General features: G+C 49.0%; 2 protein-coding genes across 5 annotated transcripts in view; one reads left to right on the forward strand and one right to left on the reverse strand.

The window, feature by feature from the left end:
- Nucleotides 1-4,110, forward strand: part of Bcorl1 (BCL6 corepressor like 1) — a 64,966-nt gene extending 60,856 nt beyond the window's left edge. For all 3 annotated transcript variants that reach the window (XM_021153041.2, XM_029473519.2, XM_029473520.1), the window contains one exon: nt 3,243-4,110. In XM_021153041.2, the coding sequence (XP_021008700.1) occupies nt 3,243-3,525 (283 nt within the window). In that variant the 3' untranslated portion in view covers nt 3,526-4,110. The remainder of the gene's footprint in view (nt 1-3,242) is intronic.
- Nucleotides 4,111-8,359: 4,249 nt separating this feature from the next.
- Nucleotides 8,360-17,710, reverse strand: part of Elf4 (E74 like ETS transcription factor 4) — a 42,966-nt gene continuing 33,615 nt past the window's right edge. For both annotated transcript variants that reach the window (XM_029473586.2, XM_085838193.1), the window contains exons 4-9: nt 17,460-17,552; nt 16,437-16,628; nt 15,581-15,664; nt 15,297-15,489; nt 14,024-14,401; nt 8,360-12,840 (exon numbers count right to left, since the gene is read on the reverse strand). In XM_029473586.2, the coding sequence (XP_029329446.1) occupies nt 12,057-12,840; nt 14,024-14,401; nt 15,297-15,489; nt 15,581-15,664; nt 16,437-16,628; nt 17,460-17,552 (1,724 nt within the window). In that variant the 3' untranslated portion in view covers nt 8,360-12,056. The remainder of the gene's footprint in view (nt 12,841-14,023; nt 14,402-15,296; nt 15,490-15,580; nt 15,665-16,436; nt 16,629-17,459; nt 17,553-17,710) is intronic.

A 17,710-nucleotide genomic window follows, 5' to 3' on the forward strand; every position in this document is an offset into this window, starting at 1 on the left:
CAAGGGATCTGATGCCCTCTTTTGGTCTCCACAGACACTAATCACATTTGTGGTACATACACATGCCTGCAGGAAAATCCTCATATAAAATGAATATATCTTTTTAATGTAGGATCAGTTAAATATAATTTTTTTATGTAGGATCACTCCCCTTTTGTTCTTAATCTCCTTGTTCTGGACAGAAGCTGATCCCAGGGGGTGAGGCTGGGCCTCTGGGATATAGTATTGCACAGTTAATTATTTCCTCCAAAGTATTCAACACCTCCTTCTCTGAAACAGGATCCTGGGCCACAGGCAGTAAAAGAACCAGAGTAGTTTTCTCTAGGTACAGACAGAACATGGGCAACCTGTTAAGCCAGGCACATGGACCTCTGAGCCGTGTATGTATCTGCTGCCTACAGAGGCCAGATGAGGGCGTTGGATTTACTAGAACTGGAGCTGCACACAGTCATGAGCTGAGCCACTACATAAATGCTGGGAATTGAACTCAGGTCCCCTGGAAGAGCAAGCAGTGCTCTTAACCATGAAACCATCTCTCCAGCCCCTTTATCCTCATTCTTTGAAAGAGTTGATCCACATATATGGTATTGATTGTCACGTTCTCTTAGCTGAGAGTGCTCCATTCCCTAATGTTATGATGTGGCAGACTTTGCCGTAGAAGAAATGCTGAATTTTAGGGAAAAGGACTGAGTCTAAATAGATGAGGGTATCTTGTTTTGTTGATACAGGATCTATATGTAGCCCTGGCTAGCCTAGAATTCACTAGGTAGACAAGGCTGACCTCAACCCACCTGCCTGTGCCTTCCAATTTCTGTAATTAAAGACTTGAGCCACCAGGCCCAACTTGATAGGTGTTTAATATACCATATGGAATGACTGATCCCATAAACATGTTTTATACCCTGGATCCAACCTTGTGATCCATAGTACAGATAACTCTGGCCTTCAAACCAGCCCAGCTGAGTGTAGTACACAGAGAAGTGTGCAATGAACTTTAATAAAAGACCAAATGCTCTAAGCAGGTTTATTACTATAAAAAGAATGTCAAGTGAAAAAGAAAAAGTTCACTTCATCCTGAGCTCCGGTGAAGACCAGAGAAGACCAGAGTTTATGTTGACTTTGTAGCCTTTTGGAAATGGGCTGAGTGTCATGAGACCGTAGAAGATGTACTGAACACTCAGTTACTTTGGGGTTTTGTAGGTTTAAAATGGCATCCGAGCTGGGCTAAAAGAAGGAGAGGCATAGGGAAGGCATGAGCAAAGGCATTATAGCAGACACACTCAAGTCATTCAGAAAGCAAAAGCCAGATGTTGTGACACATGCCCAGCACTTGGAGACAGGCAGGTGGATCTCTGTGAGTTTGAGGCCAGCCTGCTCTACAGAATGAATCACCAGTTAGCTAAGGTTAGATATAATGAGATCCTCTGTCTGAAAAAGGGAGGGGGAGCTGGAGAGATGGCTCAGAAATTAAGAGCACTGGTCTCCAGGATCTGTGTTCAATTTCTGGCACCTATTATGGTAGTCCATAATTGTCTGTAACACCAGTTACAGGAGATCCAACATTCATGCAGGCACCAGGTATGTACAAGAAGCATACAGACAGTGGTGGTGCACACCTTTAATCCTAGCACTCGGGAGGCAGAGGCAGGCGGATTTTTGAGTTCGAGGCCAGCCTGGTCTACAAAGTGATTTCCAGGACACCCAGAGCTATACAGAGAAACCCTGTCTCGAAAAACAAAAAACAAACAAACAAAAAAAGCATACAGATACATCAGGCAAAGTATCTATACACATAAAATTTGTAAAAAAATAAGCGTTTCTGGTAGGACAGGAATACAGTACAGGTGAGTAGATGTGGGAGCTGGAGACTGAGTAGAAGAAATCGAATTGGGGTCATCTTTTGGAGGTCTGGCTTAATATTACACTAAAAACTTGCTGTGTGACCTGGAACTTACTCTGTAGACCAGACTGGACTCAGATTCAGAGATCTGTCTGCCTCTGCTTCCCAAGGGCTGGGATTGAAGGCAGGTGCCTCCAGGCCTGGCTTTTATTTTTCTTTTTAATTATGCATAGATGTGTGAATTTGCATGTGTGTGTATATAGACATGAGTGTGGGTACCCAAGGAGATCTGGAGCTGGGGTTCCAGCAATTAGGCAGCTGACGTGGGTACTGACAATTCAATCTGAGCACTAGAAGACCAGTATATGCTCCTGGCTGTTGAGCCCCAAGTCTATGCTTGCTGGAACTAAGAGAGAGTCATCATAAGCTATTCAGTGAGGGGGGAGATGGAGGGTCATATTTCCTTTTAAGAAAAGAGGACCCGAGGGCCTGAGAAACCTGGTATGTCTTACTTTCTGTTCAATACCTTTTGTCTTAAACCTATGTACTTAAGCCTGTATTAAAATAGCTCTATTAGGTTGGTCCCCCATTAAGAAAACAGACAGAGCAAGTGTAAGGCTGGTATATTGTAACCCAGACTAGAAGTGGCAAAGGCTGCAGATGAGAAGTGGAGTGGCTAGGAGGAAGAACTGTAAAGTGGGGTGAGCGAGTGAGGGGAGACTGCAGCACTTCCTCCTGGTTTGAGTTCCTGCAAGTGCTTGGCTGGTAAGCAGAGGCCTCTGCAGTGCCCCTCCCAGCTGTCCCTAGGCTGCCGCCCAGTCTCAGATGTGCTCCACAAGGGCAGACTGGCTGTAATGTGAGCCCTGGGCCTGCAGAAACATTGGTGCTGCCACTGCTGGAGGAAAAAAAAAAGTTGTCTAATACATTCCAGAGCCAAAGAGAAATGCCTTTTGGATTACCCACAGTTTAGGCCTTTCTCCACAGCTCCACCTCCACCAGGGAAGATCTAGAACAAGTGAGCAGGAGTCAGGTCAGGAGACGGAGGCCAGGCAGGGTTGCCTAGAGTGGGGGTTAGGAAGATATGGCCCCAGCAGATAGTAAATGCCAGGCCATGGGGTAGCAGGCTAAGCCTAGTTTGCCCCTGGCTTGCCCTCTATGGAAGAGGTAGCCTGTGGGATAAGTACTCACTGATGTTCAGCTAGAAGCTGGGGCAGGTATTGTGCTATATCCCAGCCTCAGTCCAGAGACTTGTGGTTTCCTGAAAGATAGCAGTTAAGTCTCAATAGGAAGTATGGCTGTGGGGTGGACTGTAGGGGTCACTTGGTCTCCTGACCTTCTATGCTTTGGGGGCTCCACTCTCCCTCCTGAGCCTGCTTCCCTAATTCTTTCTTTGCCTTTCCAGACCCTGCAACTGGTTCCTCTTCAGCGATGTCCTGAAGAGGCTGAAGCTCTCCTCAAGAATCTTTCAGGCTCGCTTCCCACACCTTGAAATCACCACCCTGCCCAAGGCTGAGTTCTACCGGCAGGTGGCCTCAAGTCAGCTGCTGACCCCTGCTGACAGGCCTGGGAGCTTGGAGGACAGATCTCCCCCGGGGTCTTCTGAGACTGTGGAGCTGGTGCAGTATGAGCCAGAGCTGCTGCGGCTCCTAGGGTCTGAGGTGGAATACCAGTCTTGGAGCAGTTGACAGAAACAGCCCCTCCTCCCCGGTCTTCTTTCTCCTTCGAGTTCACCCTTCCCCCACCGCTCATGTCTCCCCCACCGAGCACCAGACTGCAGAAAGAGGCAATAATACGGACCAACAAGAAGCCGCCTTATCAATGCCAGCATTAGTGACTGGATTCCTTTCTCTTTTTTTTGGGGGGGGGGTTACAGTTAGTTCTCATCTCCTTGTTGTTGTGGTTGGTGATGGGATGGAAAGTTGAACTCCACTTCTGAAGACAAGAGGTCTGGAGATGGTGGGAGGTGGCACCAGGGTCCCTTGGACTGGCTTCTACGCTTATGACCAAGACCAAACATGGGCCTGGGTGGCTGTGGCCTGTCCTAAGGAGAAGTGAGAAAAACCCAAATCTCTTGAGTGCCCCCTTTTGTCTCCCTGTGCTCTTCTGTCTTCCATAGTATTTATTTTATTAGTATTTAATTTGTATTGTTTCATTGGTTTCTGATAAGTCTGTATCACTGTGACGATTTGAGACAACTTGTTGTATTGAGGGACTTTCTTTACCTCCTCTCCCTTTTCTTTCTGCATAAGCTCTGGGGATGCTCCCTCCCTCCCTCCCTCCCTCCCTCCCTCCCTCCCTCCCTCCCTCCCTCCCTCCGAGAAAAGTATTCCCAGCTTGCCTTTCTCCATGTGGGGAGGGAGCAGGGTGAGGAAGGATAGGGGGACATCATCATATGACTAAATAACCTGGCTACTGCTGGCCTAGAGCTGGGGGCAAATCCCTGGCCTTTGGTGCTCCCCCACCCCCTGCCAGTTTTACCCCACCCTTTGTAGCAGCTCTTCCATCTTGAGATTGGTGTTTACTAGGGAGCAGGGTTCCTGAGTTACTCCAATAAAGGCAGGTTGAGATGGGCCTGAGGCAAGGGTGCTCCTCACACTCTCAGTGCACAGTAGGAACTTGTTCCAGCATCTATGGCCCTGCACCCCTCCTCTACTTGCCTCACCTTACCTACCCTGGGCTCCCCATCTGGAAATATTGAGCCTTTGCCTTGCCACCACTCCCACAGCCTTACAGCATCCTCTACCCTCTCTCCTCCACCTGCCACCCAACTCTCCTTTGGAATCAGTAAAGGGCCCAGAACTGACTAGGTGAGGGCAAGGGACCAGTCTCTAACCTGGCTCCACATCAACTCGGGGAATGAGTGAGTGGCTCCTAGGCCTTTGGATGCCTGGTTAGATCTGGTACCAGAGGGAAGGAGGAGGAGCTTGGGTTGTTTCCCTGGCCCCACCCCTCCATGGCATTGTCTCTCCCCCCCCCTTCTTATTTTTCTACCGATTGCTATTTTTCCGAACAATCCTTGTAGAGAGTATGTACCATCCAAAGGCAGGAGGGCCTTGATGGGGTTGGCTCTGGATGGAGATGGTACAGTTTTATTGTACAGGTGCTAAACAACAACAAAGAAGAAAATGGAAAAAAAAGACAAAAAAAAAAAAAGGAAAAAAAAAGCCAGTTTGGGGATGGGACAATCTGTCCTCTGGGGGCTCCTGACCCATTTAGGAGCGTTATTTCTTTTAACTGTGTGTGTGTTTTGTTCCCAGAGGAATTTCTGAGTCCCCTTCTGTAGGACAGCCCCATCATCCTACCCAATTGGTTTTGAACAACTGTTTTCCCTTTTTAACGGCAACAAAATTATATATATAGATATACATATATATATATATATATAAAGTTGGGGGGTGGATTTCAATTTTGTTTTGTTGGAAATTATGATACTGTGTGGTTTGTTTTCTGTTTTTTTGGTTTGCTTTTGTTTTGTTTTGTTTTTCTTTTTTGTTTTGCATTTCAGTGTGTATTCTGGCTGCCCTTTATGTTTCGTTTTAAGCAACTGGCTGTGGAGTCAAAAACACTTGCATACTGAAAAACCCGTGTCAGGGCCTTTGTCTCCTGTCCTCACTTTTCCCATTTGTGGCTTTTTGGGGGAGTTACCTGGTCCCTAGAGATACAGGGGAGGGGGGGAGCAAGTCAAATTAGAGCTTTGGTCTGGGTGGGACTCTGGAAAGGGGCGTGTTCCAGGGCCCCTGCCCACCTGAGGGAAAAATAGTCCAACTTGGGGTTGCTTTGATTTGGAAATGTAGAAGGGGCATTCTTGGACTAGAGTAACAGGAGTAGAGGAGGGACTCTTTGGCTGCTGGATGATAGGATTCTCCCAATTCAGTCAGAAATCATCTGCTGACTCCTCTTTGGGCTGACACTACCCACCTGGCTATACTGTGGAATTCCCCACCTGCCCCTTAATGACCTAACTATAAGGCAAGACACCTGTTCCTAGGTTTACGATTACTCTTTAAGATAAACTGTGGCAGAAGGTCTCTGCAGACCCCAGAATGTGTCTGCTACTGTTCCAGGTGAGACTTTGTGAAGCTCTGGATCTTATAAACTGGTTTTTTGAGACAGGGTTTCTCTGTATAGCCCTGGCTGTCCTGGAAGTCACTTTGTAGACCAGGCTAGCCTCGAACTCAGAAATCCACCTGCCTCTGCCTCTCGAGTGCTGGGCCGGCTGGATCCTATAAACTTTAAGCGCTTTGGGCCTCTTACTGTGGCTTGAGTGGGCAGGCCAGGAGGATGATGTGTCTGGCTTAGAGTCCGGACATTCCCCAGGACTGAACTTCAGCTGCAATCCTTACCCATCCTTCAGAAATGTGCTTCCACTGGAGTTTGCCCAGGTACAGAAACACCATCCTTTTGGAGGTACAGCACTAATCTGCCTTCCTGCTGTTCCCCTCCCCACTTCTGATTATAAGGTCATCCCAAACACCCCACAGTGTTGCTACTTTCAGGTCTATCCTCTAGTTGAAACCTGCAGTCAGAAGGCAAGCATCCATGGTGACACATACCCATAGTCCCAAGCACATGGGGGGAGGGAGGCAGAATGGTTCCTGTGAACGCTAAGTCAGCCAGGGTTATATGGCAAGACCCAGCGCCCAAACAAGCAAGGTGTGATAACGTATGTCTACAGTTCTACTTCTCTGAAGAACAGAGGCAGGGGGTTGAGGTCAGCCCAGGCTATATAGGTGAGACCGTGTCTCAAAAGAACAAAAAGGAAATGCGGTTCAGAAGTCAGACAAATCAGGAGGTTACAGAAGCTGTGTTGCGATTAACAGTATTCAGATAGGCCCCAAATGCCGTGGGAGCTCAAAGGGCTGGGCAAGGGCACCTGGATGCTTGGAACAGATGGCACGGGAGAGGTAGTGAACGGTGCATACTTAAATATAAATAGATGCCAGGGAATGGTATTTGGAATGAGGACACAATCTGAGCAGAGGCTTGGAGGAGAGAGAAGAAACAACAGCACTTTCACATTTCATGTTTATGTGTTCTTTGACCCATACATTAGCTGGAGACTATTGTCAGGTTATAAAGATCAAGGCTGACACGGAAGCTTTTCTTTTGCTGTGTTGGGTAGGGAAGAGCTACCAAATGTTCAGGCAGACCTGCTAGATTAAGAAGGGGAGCAGGCCTAGCCCTGTGTCCCCCTTATTGTGGCAGTTTCCACTACCAGGAGGGCTGGCCGCTGGGTGAGTGCTCCTCCCAGGCTCATGGTGTGTGTGTGTGTCTCCTCCAGGTGCAGGCAAATGGTTGTAACAGATGCCTCGATCCTTCTCCCGTTTCAAGGGAGAAAGCGGTGGCGCGTGAAAGTGTTGCTAAAGGCAGGCTAAGGAGAGGGAGCATCAGATCCAGGACCTGTCTAGAGGTTGGCGATGGCCTGGGGCTTGCCTTAGCGCCTTTGGGAGCCCGCAGAGAGCCCAGTCGCTACTAGCTCACCTGCAGGTACTAGAGACGGGGGGCGGGGCCAGGGAACGGTTGGCCAATGAGAAGGCGACATTCCGCGAACTGTTGAACTCCCCTTGGAGAGGGAAGGGAACCAAGGAGAAAGTTCGAAGCTTCAAAGCCAGGGAGACTGTCGGCGGAAACCAAAGCCGCCCAGAAGTTAAGAATCAGGGAACACTTCCAAGGGACAGGAAGACGCCCGCTTAGTCTGCTCTTCTGGGAGCGGTGAGCCACGCCCTGGCCGCCCCTCCCTCCCGGGCTCCGCCTGGCTGCCCCACCATCGCCGGCTCCACAGCGCCACCTGCTGGATATTGGCTTCCATACCCGGCGCACAGGGCAGACGTGCTTGAAGGCTGCTGGCTGCAACTGGGAGCCCAAAGAGCTTGCTCAGCCTGGGTCCAGAGTCTTCAAAGCTCTAGGTAACTAACTGCCTTTCTGAGTGCAGTCAGCAAGCTCGTGACCGGCAGACAAATTTGACTGTTCCCGCCCAAGGGTGGGAGTGACATTTCTACCTCCGTCCCACCAAGGGATAAGGAAATAGTGCTGAGCGCAGTCACTTGGAAGGGAGACAGTGGCAGTTGTTTGGTAGCCGCCTATCAACACAGCATAGTTGAAGTTGAAAGCAGCTCTAAGCTCCAGTCGAACCCAATGGTAGATAAACACGTGGGTAAAGGGAGTAGCTGCCTGAAATGTTATGATGGGTCAAAATGCTGTGGTCCAGACTGGGGATGTAGCTCAGTTGATAGAGTATCTATCCAGCATACAGGAAGCCCTGGATTCAGTCTTCAGCCCGAAATAAGGTGCGGGGATGGGAGGGGTGTGGCAACGAATGTCTGTAATCTCAGAATGGGGGAGATCATGCTTGGTCACATAGCCTGGGCTACATGAGACTGTCCCCATCACGACCTAAAAAAATGACACCAAAATTACAAAACCACCATGATTATTAGCTCCTGAGCATGGAATGACCTACTTGTCCTCTTCCTGCCCCCCAGGTAAGGCAGAAGGTCCCACAATTGGAATCTGAACACCTTCAGTCTTTCAATAAACATTTATTGAGCACCTACTGTGTATCAGGCACTGTGGCTAGGTGCTGGGGATACATCACTGACTAGCACACAGCTCCTGCTCTGGAGGAGCTCACAGTCTGTTGGAGGGAAACCGTACATGAACACAATCAAAGAACTACATACAATGTGCTACAATAAGAGGTATATACAAAGTGCTGTGGGAGCCAGGAGGAGGGAATCACATATCAGCCGCTGGGACATGAGGACCATCACTTGACTCCTGACTCCATTAGGCAGGCCATCACAAAAGCAGGGGGATTGCTGCCACCTGACTCTGGTTCAAGGAAATCTGTCTCCTGAGGTTCTCCTGTAAGCCTCTTGCAGAACGCTTGTCAGCAAGGGTTAGTTAACCGGTTAGCTAGTTTAACACTCTGGGTAAGGAAAAAATTGAACAAGAAGTTGTCTTTAGGATCAGAGGGATGTTGAAAGTAATACAAATCTTTGATGTTAAGATAGAGGGTGAGGTGGTCCTGGGGGGGGGGCGGCACTGGGCAGTGAAGCACCTGGAGTAACTGCCTAAGCAAGAGGGGAGGACGGCGGTCAGCTACCTCAAAGTTTGCTTCCCAGCTCTCATCAGATCAAACAGTAACTAGTCAGGGATGCTCATCTGCGTTATAGTATGCCCAGTGTTGTGGGTGACACGGTGGTGCCTACCCCTCAGGAGGTAACACACACGGGAGATGAAAGGTACAAGATCTAAACTTACAGTCTAAGTAACAGTTTGTGATTACAACAGAGATGTCACAGGCTGTTTCTAATCACCTGTCCATCAAGTGGCAGTTACAAGTTTAAGAATTAAAGGTAGGAACTGGCTGTTAGCACTCAATTCCATCTTGAGACACAGTTTTCCATTGTTAGTAAGAGGATAGAGCATATTGGTTAGATGGAACCCAGGAAAGAAAAGGCATTAAGTGGGAACAAGTTCAAAGACCATGGACTCCTCACAGAGTACCTTGGCATGGGGTGGGTGGGGAATATCAGAGAGGACCCACTAGTGAAATGCCACCGACTTAGAGCTCTTTTCCCTGGTGGGGCTGTTATCAAACTTCAAATCTTTCAAGATTTACTCCAAGTGCTCCCCAACTCCTTGGGCCCTGTCACGATTCGGGAACTAAAGCTAGGCCTAGACCATCTAGAAAATCCTGAGTGGGTGGGGATCAGCAGTTTAAGGATTGGCCTAGTCTGCAGGCCAGGACTCACTGAAGGCTTTTTAGCAGAGAAAGGCCAGAGCAAGTAGCCTGCCAGATGAGAAGTGCTGAGAAGTCACATTGGACAGGGCGCTTGGGAAGTGGGATGTTAAGAGGCTTGGGCTAGGCTGGAGGCTCTGGGAATGAAGACAGGCCAGATAACAGGAGATGAGGGAGAGGGGGCAGGGTCAAGTGTACAGAGCCTACCAGACAGCTCTGAGATTTCCAGTCTAGAAGGTCAGCAGAATGGTGGTATCATGAACAGAAGCAGATCACTAGGGCCGAGCGAGAGCCAGGAACATAGAGAAGCAGGTTCCAGATTGAACTCATGTGAAAGAACTGGCCCATGACAAAAGCGAGACCCTTGGAGAACACCCACACACAGAGAGGAGGAGGAGCCCGCACAAAAACAGAAAGCACAATGGTGTATGCAGAGATTAGGTCCCAGCCTGATGCAACTCATGCAGTCCCTTTGTGCTCATTAAAACTGATTGAAAAAAAAAACTGATTGAGCTTGGAAGGTAGCACAGTTGCTAGGAGTACTCGTCATGCCTGCACAGAGTTCTGGCTTTGGTCCACAGAACCACATGGTGATCCACATGTGAGAACAAGGGAATGGGGGGCGAGAGAACCAGAAGTTCAAGGTCATCTTCACCAACAGAGCAAGTTCAAAACCCCAAAAAACTAAAACCCAAACACAACAAGAACAGCAAACAACACTAACAATGGTGACCTTTTCTCTAGATGCTTGCTTCCATCCATCCCATCCATCCCATCCATCCATCCATCCATCCATCCATCCATCCATCCATCCATCCAGAGATTGACATCATCAGCCAATTTTATTAGAACAGACATTTCAGCGCCAATTGCTGGGAATGTAGCAAACACACCTGCATAGAGCCACAGATGGTTCCTTCCCTCAGGGAAGGAGAGGAAACAGTAGGGAGAAGGATGACCGGCCAGGGAGGTAGTTAGGTCAAATGGGTGTTTTGGCATAGAGGACATAGAGAAGGTCCTGGAGCACTGATTCACATTAACCAAAGTCGCCAGAGGCTAGCTAGACTTGGTTCTGGGTGTGACATCTCCACACATTGTTCCTAAACCTGGTAGGAAAGAGGCAAGCAGATTCAAGGAAGGGAGATAGAGACCCTCCATTGAGAGACTAAGAGAGATCAGGAGAGCTCTTTCCAGAAACAGAAAAGAGAGAAGCAGACTCATGGGCTGACAGGAGCTGTAGGAACCCATGTGTGCTCACTCCTGTCATCTCAGTGAAGCGAGAATCCAGTTATGTGTGATGGGCAGAAATAAAAAGCAATGGTTGTCCTGGAGTCTTTCAGAGCCACTGTGAGAGGGAGAGGGTGGGAGAGCGAGCGAGACTGTATGGCTGGAGCTAACCTTGCCACCCCACTAGCCTCAGCAACTGAGGACAGGTGGGATTTCTCAGGGCAGACAGAGTGAAGAGGGAACCCAAGACAGGGAAGGGAGAGTACTGGACCACAAAGGGCTGTTATTGTCAAGCATAGGGCTGATTTTATACAAACAGCCAAAAGCCCTGGCCACAACCATTCAATGCACTCAGGCCTGGCTAGGGACTTTATAATCGGGGCTGCCTATAGATAGTTAAATGCTTTGCCTCACAACCTTCAGTAGAGTACTCCAGGTTCCAGCCTGGTGGCAAGGTGACTATGACAAGCAAGTGCTCCCAGGACTAAGTGTGTTCCTTTTCTCTCCCACTATGGTTTTAACATACATGGCTTCTTGTCCCTTAGCAGTGTCCTCTCAGCATATGCACCCATTGAAGTTCTCCTACCTAGACCTTTTCCAGCTCTGTGACACCTCTATAGACTGGGAGGAGGGGCATTCCACCAGTACCTTCCAGTCTCAGAAAGGCATTGTTGTTTGCCAACAACAACGAGAAGAAGTTACAGAGTGCTTTCTCTTAAAACTGCCTCATCTCTGTGGCTGACCTAGGAAGGGACGGACGGACACACACACACACACACAAACACAGAAAAGACCTGACATCTACATCCTATCCTTCCCAAAGAAATGAAGATACAGACCCACAAGTGCACACAAATGCATACAAAGATATTCACATATTGGATGGTAAGTTCCCTGTGTAAGGAATACAGATAACAAAGTATGACCAGGCCTAGCTCTTCCTGTGAAGCCGCTGACCAGCTCTGGCCACAAGCTGCTTCCTGGCTTGTGGATTTCCCTCCATCACCAAGTCAGCTCATTTTCGTTCCAAGAGCGCATCTACTCCCTAGTGCTCTTGAAGGCCCTGGTCTGGTGCCAGATGCTTGAGCTGGGCACACTTTGGTCAGAGCGATGCCAAATAGGCCTGGGGAACTTGGAATCAAATGTTTTCACACCCCACGAGATAGAAGGGCGGGTACTCTTACTTAAGTCCACATGAAAATGCTTCACAATTTTGCCCGGTGGTCATACTTTTGATCCCTTTGTTTATATATCTTGGGGTTCCATCTTAATGAGGGAAGTGGGATTGAATGGGGAGAAAGGGGCCTGGGTTGGGGATCTGGTCACACTAGGCTCAGTTACGAACAGGGGCCCTGAGCCTGACGAGAGCTCAAGCTCAGCCACTGGGGTTAGCCCAACAGTGGGGTGGCTAGGGGGAGAGAGAGTCTGGTTCCCCACAAGGCTCAGGTTATGGGAACCCCTTGAGAGCACCTGACTCGGAAGTGGCTGAAGATGACCCTGATCTCTCAGGAGCTCTCTCAGGGTCTCTTCAGGAACCAACAGCCCCTCCACGGGTGCCCCAGTAACCACACCCTGCACATATGAAGAGGACCTCAAGGGCCCCTCCTTAACCACAGGCACTGATGTGCCACTGGAAGTCCTGATAAAGGCAGCAATCACAGTCCCAGGGGGCTGAGAGCTAGGCCCTGCTGACCCAGCACCTATGACCTGGGATGGTCCTGGGTTGCTCTGAGGGTTGGCCCCAGCCAGAAGTTGGGGGAGACCACTGAGGATCAGTGGGGCCCCTTGGGTTGCCACCTGGTTCTCTTGCAAATTGGTGTTCAGGGGGAAGGAGGTCTGCAAAGTGAAGGTGTCCTTGAATGTTGACACCTGCGGGACACTCTGGAGAACGAGTTGAGTTGGAGCAGTAGTACTGGCAGGAGGCCCATTGGTCAGCACCGTAGTCAGCGGGATGGTCTGCAGGGTGACAGTGGAGCCAGACCCCACAGGGGCTACTCCTAGGTGGATGTTACTGGGCGCTGAAGAAGGACTGAAAAGAGACAGAAAACAGAGCTGGTTAAGGCAGGAGGCACCCTAACTGGCTAGGGAGGAAGGCGTAAGAGAAATGGAGTTGTAGCTTTGTTGTGTCTTTATTGCTCTAGAGCTTGAATAGTGTCAGACTTCTAGAATAACCTCTGACCTATTCAAGCTTCAAAACTGCCCATGAACAGAGTAAGAATCATAGAATTGTAGAGTTTGAGGAAACTGAGACACACGGCCCAGGGCCCCCAGAACTAGCAAAGGTGGGAGTGAGGACGTTGCATGGAAGCCTTGTGAAGCCTAGAGTTTGTGCTCCTCGCTGTTCTTCAACTCTTCCCCTTCTCTGAAGAGTGTCCCTGAGACCCAAACCAATGTAGTCGGACATGCCAGCATGACCCAAAACCCAATCTTTTTAGAGAAAACTGTAGGTCCCTTAGCATCAAAGAGCAGAGTGTGATTCCTAAGACCCCTGGAAGGAAGGTGGTGTTAATGTCTGTAACCTAAGTACCCTGTTGTGAAGTGGAAGGGACTTCATGGCATGGGACCAGATGGAGAAGCCCCAGATGGCTCCTGAGGACATGCTGTGGTAGCATAGGGAGGACAGACAGACAGACAGCCATATCTTGCAGCAGAAGCCCCCACCCCTGCCCAAGGGAAGTGCTGGCTTACTCAGTCAGGCAAGCCACACTTCTCTTTTTGAAAGAGATTTATTTTTTAGTTCTATTTTTTTCATATTTTATTTTGATAAAGTTTATTTTTATTTATTTGTGTGTGTGTGTGTGTGTAAGAGAGAGAGAGAGAGAGAGAGAGAGAGAGATGTCTGTTGGTATCCAGAACAGAGAGAGGAGGGAGAGAGAGACAGATAGACGGACAGACATGTCTGTTGGTATCCAGAAGAGGGTGCCAGATCCTCTGGAGCTGGAGTTATAGGTGGTTACGAGCTGCCCAATTTATGTGCTGGGAATCAACCCCGGGCTCTTCTGCAAGGGCAAGCCATGCTCTTTAACCACTGAGCCACTTCCCCAGCCCCATCTTTCCTCTTGACCAACAAGTGCCCTGCTTGCTTCTTAGGGGTTCTGTGAAGACCCCACAAAACTGGAAACACAGCAGAGCTTCATGGGAACCTGACCACTGACTCCCTATAGTCAACAGGAAGGACTAAAGGAAGACTGCGATTGCTAGAATGCTCCTACCTCACAGTTTTGGTGAGCCTGGCCTGGCTCTGTAGTGGGCTGGCAAGCATGGTGGAGGTGGTGGGAACCTCCTCATCCACAGACAATCCTAACTCCAGGCTTGCAGATGGCTGGAGACCAGTGTGTTGGACTTTTGGCTTCTCCCAGGGAGGGCTATCCTTGTCCTCGGGGGATGCTCTGGTTCCGACCCTGGAGCTGGCTCTCCGAATGGTACTGGTCGAGGGTGTGGAGGAAGTCGAGGCCTGGGAAGAGTCTTCTGGTGTCTCAGGGCTCTCTTCTTCATCGTCAATCACCACCAAGTCCTTAGGCATCTCCTTGAACTGGTATACCAGCCTCTGCCCTTCCACTTTGGCCAGGATTCCTCTTTGATAATAATATCTGGAGGGACAAGAAGGGGATTGGTGAGTTTACCAGAGGTTGAGTAAGGAGGTCCTGTCGTTCCATTTGTTTAATATGCTACTCTCTAAGGCTGGGCAAGCACGGGACTCAGGTGGACTGAACAGGGACAGTCCAGGAGAGGGTGGGACTGGGAAAGAATAGCCAACTCTCAGACACAAAGGGCCATTTATGACATTTTAAAAGTTACTACAGTCTAACAGATGTACAAAAAAGGAGTATTCAATGTCAACCCCATATTGCTTTGGGGCTGAGGACAGTGAGTAGTAGGTGAAGAGTGAAAAGGGGTGTAAGCAGGCTGGAGAGACGGCTCAGCAGTTAAGAGCACTGACTGCTCTTCTAGAGGTCCAGAGTTCAATTCCCAGCAACCACATGGTGGCTCACAGCCTTCTGTAATGGGATCTGATGCCCTCTTCTGGTGTGTCTGGAAACAGCTACAGTGTGCTCATAAATAAAAAGAAAGAAAGAGAGAGAGAGAGAGAGAGAGAGAGAGAGAGAGAGAGAGAAAAGAAAAGAAAAGAAAAGAAAAGAAAAGAAAAGAAAAGAAAAGAAAAGAAAAGAAAAGAAAAGAAAAGAAAAGGGCGTGCAGGGACAGAGGGTAGAAGCCCAAGGATGCATCTCGGGGACAACTCAATGCCATCTCTGGCTTCCAACATGTGACAAAAGCCCTCTGTAGAAATGTTTTGGGTGTCTGTGGAGCTAAACTACCCTTCAACACAGAGATGCTAAAGAGGGCTTGTGAAAGAAAAGGGAAATGTTAGAGCCATTTCCTAGAGGGGACCAATCAGGTCTTCCTTCAAGTGGAAGAGCCTCCTTGGGCACAGGAAGATCTTAGTGATCCCTTGGGGAAGAAATTCTGTGTCCCAGCAACTCCTACCTCAGGGCTCGCCCCATGGTCTCGTAGTTCATGTCGGGTTTGTTTTTCTGCTTGCCCCACAGCTTGGACACAGCCTTGGAGTCCACCAACTTGAAGATGCCCTTCTCTCTCTGCGTCCACTTGATGTACTTGGGGCAGGTGTTTCTGTCTTGCAGAAGAGCCAGGAGGAACTCCCACAGATAAATGGTGCTGCCTGCAGAGGGAGAGGTAGTAAAGGGCTGCTTAGGCTTCTGAAATTAAATTAAGGGGGTACCCTGCCCACCTCACCTGAAAGCCAGCTATACCTTTGCCATCTTTGGATTTCTTCCGTATAGGCACACTAGGGTCAGTGACAGGTGAGGTACTTCGGTTGTTCTTGGTCTTTCGGTCTGTGAAGAAAAGGCAGGTAAGCAGAAAGCTGAAGTCAAAGTTAGCTAGGCAAGCCAGATCACTAAGCTGGGAGTCTAATCCTTCCCCACAGCAACAGCCAAGAAGTATCTACACCACATCAAGGCTACCACATGAGGAGATGAGAGATTTACAAATGAGAGACCTTTAGATTCCAAAGTTCAGGTGAACAGCTAGGCCAGACAATTCCTGATCTAACTTTTGAAATGGGAGCTAGCCTAAAGGTGTTGCTGTGGAGTGGATCAGTGTGGTACAGAGATATAAGGAGGCATACTGGTAAGGCAGCATCAAGCAGCCATCTCCTAAGTAAATCAATAACACAGGGGCTTGGGAAAGTCCAAAGTCCTTGCATAGATGGCCTTGTTCATAAATGCAATAGAAGCTAGATAAGCATACAGCATGACTCATTTTTATAAGGGAGGGCCCCCCAAAGTCCAGGAACTAGCCAGGAGTCTATGCCTGGTGTCCTAACACCTACCCTAGAATCCAACCAACTGGGAATACTGGCATAGCTAGAGGAGTTTATGAATGCTCTGGATAGATAGAAGCAGTGTGAGAGGAAGGCTGGCTTTGGGAGGAACATCTAAGGAAGCCAAGATATTCAGAAGAGGAACCTTTAGTCCATCCCTGCTGGACCAAAGAGATAACACCTTAATGTATCTGCAAGCCTCGAACCACTCAGTCCTTGGGGCCTCCCAGTCCCCCCAAGGCTCCCCACACCGAAGATGTGCATATATTCCCCCTCATCCTTACTTCTCTTCCGTGCCTTCCCCATCTTCCTAAGAGTTTCCTCTCTGGAGACCACCTCCTCCTCAGAATGCTCCTTCTGCTCACCAACATCACTTGTCTTCTTCAGGTCATCAGGTTCAGGGGTAGAGAGCAGGAAGTTGGGTAGATTGATGGCCTGAACAGAGTTGGAGTCTGAAAGCACTTCCGGTGAGCTGACTGCAAGAAGAAAGGCCCGTGATGGGCAGAGCCGAGGGCAAGGAGAGCCATCCTCCTGTCTCTCGTAACTCCGGAGTAAAATGGGTAGCACACAGGGAGGGTGTGGATGCTGTTCTCAAAAGCCACACACACAGGGTACATCTAAAGCTGCCTCAGGGGTCTTGTCCCACATCTGAGTTATAGGTGTGATCAGCCCTAACCACAAAGGCTACATTTATCCCTCACTGCTGGTAGTGGGGAAGGGCCGGGTTGCATTCAGATAAAGGACTTGAATGATTTAGTCATTCACGCATCTGACAAGTCAAAAGGACTCCAGAAATCATTAATCCCAATTCCTCTGCTTTCCTGATAAGGAAACTGAAAAATGGCAAGTCATGTGCCACGGTCACACAGCAACAGTGGGACATTGTTGGCACTCGGTCAATATTTGTTGAATATTAGTAAGAGGCAAGGGGAGACATTTCTTTTAGCCTCAGAGACTTTTTTTTTCCTTTAATATGCCATAGTACCCTCTTGGGTAAGGGCAACTGACTGGGGGACTGTCTTGAGCAGTAGAGTACCTTCTGGGGAAGGAACTAAGGGGAGCTACCTTGGAGGTCTTCTCAGGAACTTGGAGCCATGGCAGATCAATAGGCATCTATGCCCTCTTAGAATCTGCCCTTCAAGAACAGGCAACAGGGGCTGTGAGATGTTTCTGTTCGAGTCTTTTCACGTTTCCACTGAGGGATGTGAGGACTGAGACCAAATGCCCATGTACCCGAGAACCCAGCATGTGGAAGCAACGTGGACTGTTTTATCACCTTGAATTCAGGTATTCAAGTTCAAACTTACAGATCTGCTTCTCATCCAGGACATCATTGGGAGTTGCCACATTGAATAGGACTTCAGTGGATGACACGTTGTTTGAGGTGGATACATCATCATCTGGTTCCAAGTTCCATGAAGTGGGAGGAGAAAGGAGAGTTTCATCAGGCTTCAGAATAGTTAATAATAAGGGCCAACCCAAGGGGAGATGGTCTATGGTACAGCTAGGCAGATATCAGAGCTCCTCCCACCGACCCCCCTCCCCAAACTGGTTTCCA

The sequence above is a fragment of the Mus caroli genome, unplaced genomic scaffold, assembly GCF_978045245.1.
Source record: "Mus caroli unplaced genomic scaffold, Mus_caroli_1 scaffold_5, whole genome shotgun sequence".
NCBI lineage: Eukaryota > Metazoa > Chordata > Mammalia > Rodentia > Muridae > Mus > Mus caroli.